Source organism: Cynara cardunculus (assembly GCF_001531365.2).
Source record: "Cynara cardunculus var. scolymus isolate 2C chromosome LG 11, CcrdV1, whole genome shotgun sequence".
NCBI lineage: Eukaryota > Viridiplantae > Streptophyta > Magnoliopsida > Asterales > Asteraceae > Cynara > Cynara cardunculus.
The window spans coordinates 13,909,126-13,918,500 of record NC_037538.1 but is presented as its reverse complement, the minus strand read 5'-3'; the positions used below and the strand labels follow the sequence as shown (position 1 = coordinate 13,918,500).

The 9,375-nt window shown below is 32.1% G+C and overlaps 1 protein-coding gene across 1 annotated transcript; it reads left to right on the top strand.

The window, feature by feature from the left end:
* The first annotated feature begins 7,859 nt into the window (after window positions 1-7,859).
* Window positions 7,860-8,692, top strand: LOC112521839 (abscisic acid receptor PYL2). The gene has a single exon (XM_025130828.1). It carries the CDS (start codon window positions 7,936-7,938, stop codon window positions 8,494-8,496), a length of 561 nt encoding a protein of 186 aa, XP_024986596.1. The 5' UTR covers window positions 7,860-7,935; the 3' UTR covers window positions 8,497-8,692.
* The last annotated feature ends 683 nt before the right edge of the window (window positions 8,693-9,375 follow it).

Sequence of the window (9,375 nt, the reverse complement as noted above, 5' to 3'; positions counted from 1 at the left end):
AAATACGGTTTGTCACGCCCCGATTTTTTTTTTCTTTCGAGTGCCGTGACGTCATTCTTAATAACTTATGTCTTGATCAAAAATACGAACTTAAAATTTTAAACACACATAATATGTTTAACATAATTCGTTACATAATTTCGGAAGCGTAAAATACTTTAACGTAATCAATGCTAATTAAAATATCTAATCAAGCATGATTCAAAACATAGTCCCGTCTTTATTCGTTCACTTGTTTACTGACAAATGACACCTGAGATATATACATGTATAGTATAAGCAAAAAGCTTAGTGAATACAATATGGTTTCATGATCACATGCACACACAAAACAGTGTTTTAGTGTATTTTAATTATTATCTTGCAAGTGAGGCCTCGGCTCGTCACTTTTCTTTGCGTATGTGGCGTATTCTATGGACGAGGACTCCAAGACCTCGGAATTGCAAGCCCTCCTTTCATGTCCAACCCACCCCGTACGGTGGACGAATCTTGCCGAATCATACTAGTTGCATATCATTTATTTGCAATAATCACTGATTACTGCAAATCTCATCGTGACATGCAACATACATCTCATGCAAGTGACAACATAAATCACATATGCATCATCGTCATTTATCACATTATACACATACTTGAATATCATATTGATAATATCAAGTCATCATAATCTTTCTCATCCACATCATATTTCATATCATGCATATACTTAAATCTAGCACATTAAATAATCAAGTTATCATCATATGCATATAGACACATCATGCAAATATCATGGATAAAATACTTTTGTAATAATCATGTATATATCCCATAAAAATCGCATAATGTACTCACCTTGAATCGTTAACGTTCGATAAGTCGTTTTCTCAAAAACCGCAACCTACATTATAATTTATACCATTCCTAAGCATCTTTAATAATCGTAATTAAATTGATTACCATTCCTTAAAAATCTTAACATGACTTTTCTTAACATTTTTTTTGTTGATCACTCCAATATTTTCTTGAAATATTATTAATAATGTGACGTCGTTAAAATATTAATTGCTGCTCGTACATTTTATAAAAAAAACTTCACATTTTCTTGAATAATGAATATTTTACCAAAATAATTAAAATAATAGTTTGCAAGGTAAATAATGTCTTGTGACGGAAACGTCTCGTTTAAGATTTGCAAGTAAATAAAGATGACAACATGTCACACACATATAAATAACGGTCGTTCCATAACTTTAAAGTTCAACATAATTAATACTCGAAATAATGTGAGAATACCAAATTTCTAAGTCTAGGGGCATTTCGATAAATCTTAAGAAGCCGAATACCAAAGGTATAGCTTTACCAATTCCCTAATTTAGAATATTCTTGGTATATTTCATAAGTCGAATATTAAAATTGTGCTTAAAAGTCCAATCCCAAAGCATAGGGGCATTTTGGTAATTTTATTAAGCAATACTCAAAGTATTGTTAAAATACCGATTCCCTAATTGTTAGGTCATTTTGGTAATTTCATAAGGATAACAATCAAAATAAAGCATAGATACCAATTCCCAAGATATAGGGTTATTTCGGTAATTTATAGGGCAAATACGTAAAGTATCGCTAAAATACCGATTTCCAAGTTGTAGGGTCATTTTGGTAATTTCATAGGGAATAGATTTAAAATAACATTTGCATACCAATTCCCAAAACATTAGGTCATTTCGTTAATTTTATAAAGCAAGTACGTAAAGTATTGCTAAAATACCGATTTCCAAATTGTAGGGTCATTTTAGTAATTTCATAAAAATAATAATATATAAATAAAGTTCATAGACCAATTCTCAAGATATATGGCTATTTTGGTAAATTTTGAAAGCAAATACGCAAAGTATTGCTAAGATACCGATTTCCCACTTATAGGATCATTTTGGTATTTAACGAGATAAATAATCGAAATAAAGTCAAAGTTTGCATTTTACAAAATACAAACGAACTTAATAAAAGTCTCATAAAATTATTATGGAGAAAATTATTTATGGAAATTCGAGGGACTAAATACTAATTTCTGAAACTTAAATACTCAATGCTTATTAACAATATCACTGGTATAAGAATAACAGCTAGGTTACTGGTTAACGCTTCAAAGCTTCAAGGATGAGGCGCGGATTCGAATCCCGCCCTCAACACCTTTGTTCTAATTTTATTTTACAAAGGTAAACGGACGAGGGTCTTGGGTCGGGCCGACCCGGTCCGTGACCCAGTTGGAAAAACAGCAACGAGACAACAGCTAAGGCTGCACCATTTTTACATTTTTAAGCTTGAAAATGGCTTATTTCTTGACCATTTTTCTATATTCTTTTTGCGCCAAACTCTTGGTAATATTTTTACCAACACTTTGACATAAAGAACACGAATTTTCATCAAGAAATGAGTTCTATTTACTCATTTAAGGTTTGTTTTTAAAACTAAAATTTAACAACTTAAAAACATAAAAATCGAACAACGAAAACACAAATATGAGATATGAGGTTAATGGGGTTTGATAGAGTACTTAAAACGAAGCTATAGACATAAAAATCAAGAGATTTGGTTAAGAATCTCACCCAAAATCGGTGAAAAACTGAGATTTTCGATTCCGAACTTCAAACTCAGATTTCTCTCTCAAAACTCAACAATTTTTCGAGTTATTTGAACCAAAACGTTCCTAAGCCAGAGCTCTACAATTTATATGCGAAGAGTTTTGGCTTATTAGTTGACGAAATCGGACAAATCGCGAGTTTTAGGCTGATGGGTCGTTTTCTCAAACATTTATGTACTTTTGGCAAAACAGGTCCCTCATCTTTGAAAAAAATGACATTCGGCCCCTCAAGTTTCTAACATTTACCATCAGACCCCTCCTGACGTAATATCTTACATTTTTGGTCCAATAATTAAAAGAAAACACTTTTATTTTATTTTATTTTTCCTTTTGTCTTTCTTTTCATAATTTATTTATTTATTTAAGATTTCTACAATTATTTCCTTAGTTTATTACCTAAATATTTTAACAGTTCAAATAAATTTTAAAAAAATATATTTAAAGGCTCATATAATATTATTTATATATTTAAAAAAATGAGTTTTACACGGTTATTTTCCGTTGAGTTTATTGATCAGATACTTATATTCTTAATTAAAATCATATCAATTGCATAAACTGACAGACGCCAAATATATCTAAACAATGTGATAACAAAAAAGTAACTTGATCGATTACGTTAAGCAATTTGATTTAAATTCAATTTTATATAACCCAAGTAATTATGAAAGTAAATTTAATATTAATATAAGTTTTTATTCAAATATGTACNTATATAAAGGTATAATAACATGTTTGTTTGTTTTACTAAAAGTAATGAAATATCGTTTTCAAGACCAATGATTGATGATGAAGTTTTTATTAACCATCAATTCATTAAATTTGGTTCCATGCATGTAAAGACATCAGTCTTAGAACAAGCAAATTATGTATCAGAAAAGTAACATATTTTCGTCTGATTCATATTTCAGATAACATACTTTTAAAATGTAAATTCAAAAGTATAAATGAATAATTTAATAGTGTGTCGTAGATAAAATTTGACATGTTTTTTTTAAATTACGCTTTTTATTCAATATTATTTTTGGATAAATATTTTATCTATACTATATTATAAAGCATTTGACAAAAACTCTTAAAAACCATTTTTTATGCACGAAGTACTGTTTATTGATGCATATTACTTAAAATTYAAATTACAAGTAAATTGTGGATAAGTACAACTTATTAAAGCTTCATATTTGAATTCGTGTAACTAACTGCTGATAAACATAATCAAATATTGGATAAATATTTCATTTTAAATATAAAAAATCTAAAATATAATTAGGATAATCATTGAGTTCTAACAAAATAATTAGTTATTATCTTTATATAAAAATTATGTTATTAAACCTAAAGTAAATTACTTCGTTACTAACCCTAAACTAAATTATAATAAAAAATTAAATTAAAGAAATTATACAAAAAACAAGAATTTTAAAAAAAAAAAATTTGATGCTGATATCAATATTTTATGATATTTTCAAATTTATATTTTATTAAAAAATAAAAAAAATTATCGCGTTTTTTCAAAACCACATAAAATCGTATTATATCAACATAAAAAAAGAATAAAAAGATATGTCTCGATGCATAGCACGAATACCCCTAGTAAATTATAAATGTTTGGATACATCTTTAAAAATATGTATTTTATACTATAAATTATAGTAAAATATAGTTGTTGATTACTTAAATGATTATTTTATATAGATAAAATAATAATTTTTTATTTTATAATAAAAAAATACATATTTAATATGAAAATAGATATTTATTTATATATATATATATATAAATGAAAAATAAAAATGATGAAGACTACAAATTTGCTAAAATTGGAAGATGCGAAGCGAGCATGGTCTGGTGGGGAAGCCTCCAAACGAGGGAGTTTGGATCACTTGCCACTTTGTCAAACCCTTTTTCAGTTTTCACATGTTTTACTTTCTCAATATTCCTATAACTACCCCTCTTCTTTTGTTTATTGACAGTTTTGGTCCTCTTTCCCTTCATTCTTTTCATACTTCACCTCTTCTTCTTTTCTTTTCCCCTTTTTTTTTTGTTTGGTTCAAACCACCATCTTTAAGTTGATGGGTTAAAGTAGACCTCTGCCATTTGGGGACCTGGTGGAGTGACAAATGAAGATCTGAGAAAGTCGTTAGAAGAACAAGTCTATCTTCTAAATGATATGTATATCATGTTCTCTTTTATCATTCAGTTATTTAGAATACCAAATGATTGGAGTATAGTTATCGTAATTCCTTTATATGTAACATTGTGTAAAATCAATGGTTTTTCGTCTTAGATTTCAGTTCACGAGTTTTTGTGATGACAATGTTATATATTAGAAAATGGGAACCGGGTTTTCGTTTGTCAATCGTATTTCAACTGAATTATATATTTAAATATTCTTTCTAGAGCTTTTTGTTTCAGAGATGAGGTGAATTACCCTTTTATCAACGCAAATTCCAAATAGAGTAGACATGTACATAAATAACCCTCAACGGTTATTTAGCTCATAGGTAATTTATCAAGTCGCATGTTGTCTCATGAAGTAAGAGGTCTCAGTTTGATTCATTTGGATGCTCTCGATCTTCAATGTGGGTCACGTTAATCTTTCATAAGATGGTTTTATTCCTTTCAAGCATATACGATGTTGGACAAATACCATGTAAGTTTCATCAACCAGTAGTCTGATACCACAAATTATTAAAAAGAAAATGCATTCACATAAATACCATTTCGATTTTCAAAGTCAAGTCTTTGTATATGGTGGTGTAAACACCTTTTGTAATCGACAAGAAATTGGACAATTTCCCCATTTGAAAGCTAAGCATGACCCATTACAAAGAAACGTGTCTCCTTCAATTTGACCGTACATTTAACTTATTCATATTGAGCATCAGCACCAAACAGAAACATCTTGGAAGTCAAATTAGAGGGTGTTTCGTTAGTGTATTAGGGGTGAGTAGGCATGGCAAAGGGGCGAGGATGGGGCAAGTTTTCTAATCCCTAGCCCCCACCCTGGTTTCTATGAACCTCACCCGGCCCTGGTCCTTGGCAGGTACGAGGATTAATATCTCGTTCCCGGTTTATTTTCTGGTCAAACCCCAATCATCGTCCCCAGTCAAGACTTACTTTTAGAAAATAAATAATATATATATATACATATATATTATATAAAATTATATACTGGGTATGGGGCGGGACGGGAGATACGCTACCCGGCACCGATGCCAACCCCGATTTGAGTCTACAGAGGATCCCCGGTCCGGACCCGTTTTAGCAGGGAATCCCCGTCTTCATTCAGGTCAGGTGAGCCAGGTTCCCCACCAGGTCAGGGCAAATCACCATCCCTAAAGATGAGGAATGTAAATGAAAATAAATACTAATGTTTAGTTCAATATAATGGGATAAGTGATTATTTAAAAGTGGATAAACATCCATTAGCTATTAATTTGTGGGGAACAACTTTCCATTTCCATTACCAAGAACCAAGCATCATGCTAATTATTTTAGTTATAAGATAGACAAGATATTAATTTATCTGATTTTATTAATGTCTGAACATTAAGAATATTAATAAGGAATAGTGAGACCATATTTTTTTTCGTTGTAGACTTGTAGTGCAACGATAAAAAAAAACACCAATAATTTACTTAACAGATCCAATAAAAATTCACTTGTGGTCACGGAGGTTCAAATGCGGTGATTCGGGGTTATCTGCAAAGCAGGTGGTCGTCTTGAGATTAGTCGACTTGCATAGCAGATTGAATATCCAAGTTAATAAAAAAATTGGAAGGATTGAAGGCAATTATGACAACTTGCTAATTATAGTAAGGAGAAGATAGGTCAAGGTTCATTTCATACTCAAAATAGAAATAAAAAATAGCTTGTAAGGAAGAGCATAAAAAAATTGTAAGATGGGGTCTTTGAAGATTTAAGTTGACTCTCAATTTCACCATCCCTTAATTGGCAAGAAATCTCAATCACAACTTTACACTTCTTCATAAATTACCAAGCAAAAAAGGCAAATCACACTTTCTCCCCCCTTTGCTTTCATCTATATTCACTTTTGGTCCTTGTAATTGCATCGCACTTCTTTAATGTTTAATTTGATATTCGCCAATATAGCAACGGAAAATTAGAATAAAAAGCAACATGCTTTAACTTTAGTATTTGGACTTCGAAAACCGTTAACAAAACTGGTTAGTGCTAACGGTACATAAAAACCTGACAACTCAAAATGTAATGAATTGGGTTGGGTTACATATTGAAAAACGGTTGAATAGATTATGATTTTCTATATGAAATTAAGTAGTTGGGTTGGGTTATTCAGGTGATTTTAACCTGTCAACCTCAACCCACGTGCACCCCTGACTAGGGGTGCTCAAAAACCCGACCAACCCAACCCAACGCGAAATAACTCAACCTAAAGCAACTAGATGTCTAATCGAGTTGTAACCGTATGTATTGGGTTACTATTATTTGAACCCAACTCAACCTGATGAACCCGATATTCTTTATTTCTTAGATTTAATATGATTGTTGAATTTCTACTAGTATATACATTAGAAAATTACACTACCATTTACACTCTTCATATATATGTTCAGTAACTGTGAACATGTATATGTAAATTGAGAAAATTAACTGAATGTGATATACGTAAGAAATATGAATAAGTTGTATCAAATGGTTGATGATGAAAAAGAAATTATGAGTAGATAAATAACATATTCAAGATTAGAAGAATATTTTAATATACCAAAGTATCAACCCGACCAACCCGTACGAGTTGGGTTGGGTTGGGTTGAGTTGGTTTAAGATTTTTCCAAACCGTAAGCATTGGGTTGAGTTGTTCAAATGTCTTCAACCCGACCAACCCAACCCATGAGCACCCATACCCCTGACTACCACGATTCCCATTTGTAACAATCAACTTTATAGCACGTTCTTAAACCCGAATGGAAAACTTCTTTTAGCAATCTCCGAAATAGGAGGACTAAATTGAAACACAAAAGAAATAGAAGGGTAAAATGTAAATTCTCCATTAATCTAAAGGGCAAAAGATTGAAAGATACCCACCCCCATTCCAAAAAAAAAAGGTTATAAAAAATAATTAAAAAATAGCCTCCACCTCCATAGTTCATGTGCCATTGTCCACCAACCTCTCTCCTCTCCCTTTCACAAACTTATTAACTCCTTTTCTGTACTCTCCCATCACCTTCATACCCATCTCCATGTGATCTTCTTCATCTCTCTCTCTCTCTTCCTTGATGATCATTCTTGAAGTTAAACCCTCGAATTGATCATTTCTGTTGCTTGAAATGGACAGAAATTCAATCCCACAAGGTCTCACTCCAGATGAATTCTCTGACCTAAAACCCTTAATTAATGCCTACCACATGTTCGACAAAATGCCAAACACATGCACCTCCCTCGTCACGCAGCGCATCGACGCCCCCGCCCACGTGGTCTGGCCTTTGGTTCGCCGATTTGATAACCCACAAAGGTACAAGCATTTCATCAAGAGTTGCAGCATGATTGGTGACGGCGGCGTCGGGAGTATCCGGGAAGTCACCGTCATCTCCGGCCTACCAGCCTCCACCAGCACCGAGAGGCTCGAGATTCTCGACGATGAAAAGCACATCTTGAGTTTTCGTGTCGTGGGTGGAGAGCATCGGTTGAATAATTATCTTTCTGTTACTTCTGTGAATGAATTCAAGAAAGACGAAAGGGTTTACACCATTGTTTTGGAATCTTACATTGTTGATATACCAGATGGGAATACGGTGGAGGATACCAAGATGTTTACGGATACAGTTGTGAAATTGAATCTTCAGAAGCTGGGTGTGGTGGCCATGGCTTCTCTGCATGGTAATGGATGATTGTCATCACGGCGGCGACGGTTGGCGGTAGCGGTGGTGGTGGGCCAGGTGAGGATTCTACCACCCAAAAAATCAAGATTCTGATGGGGTGGGTGTTGTAGGTTTAATTAATTAGTAAAGCCTTTTTGACTTCTTAATTTCTTTAATTGTTGAATCAAATAAATTTGGGAGATTTAGTATTAGAAATTAGTTTTTTATTAGTATTATATTCACCATCACTTCTCTCATTTTACTTTTTTTTTTTTTTTTGCGTTACGAAAGGAGTCAGCTCACTAGCATCGATTAATACACCAAATGGTCATGAATTGTTAGAGTTCTTCTAGATGAACCTTCATGATTACAAAGGCTTTGACAACACATATATTTGTTGTCAACCGTTCTTGATTTTGACTTTTACGAATCAAATTGTGTATAANATTTCTTTAATTGTTGAATCAAATAAATTTGGGAGATTTAGTATTAGAAATTAGTTTTTTATTAGTATTATATTCACCATCACTTCTCTCATTTTTTTTTTTTTTTTTTTTTGGGTAACGGAAGGAGTCAGCTTACGAGTATCGATTAATCCATCAAATGGTCATAAATGGTTAGAGTTATCGTAGATGAACCTTCATGATTACAAAGGCTTTGACAACACATATATTTGTTGTCAACCGTTCTTGATTTTGACTTTTACGAATCAAATTGTGTATAATTTGGAAATTGTATATTCAAGATTCGAATCCAGTTCAAGGGTTGCTATCTGATTAATTTAACAGATATATAAATAAATAAAAATGAAACTAAACGCTTTAGACCCACATACGTTATCGAGTTTTAAGGACCAGATTTGTTGGTTCAAAGCATAAAGTTTTGCTCTTTATGTAAATTTTGGAATAC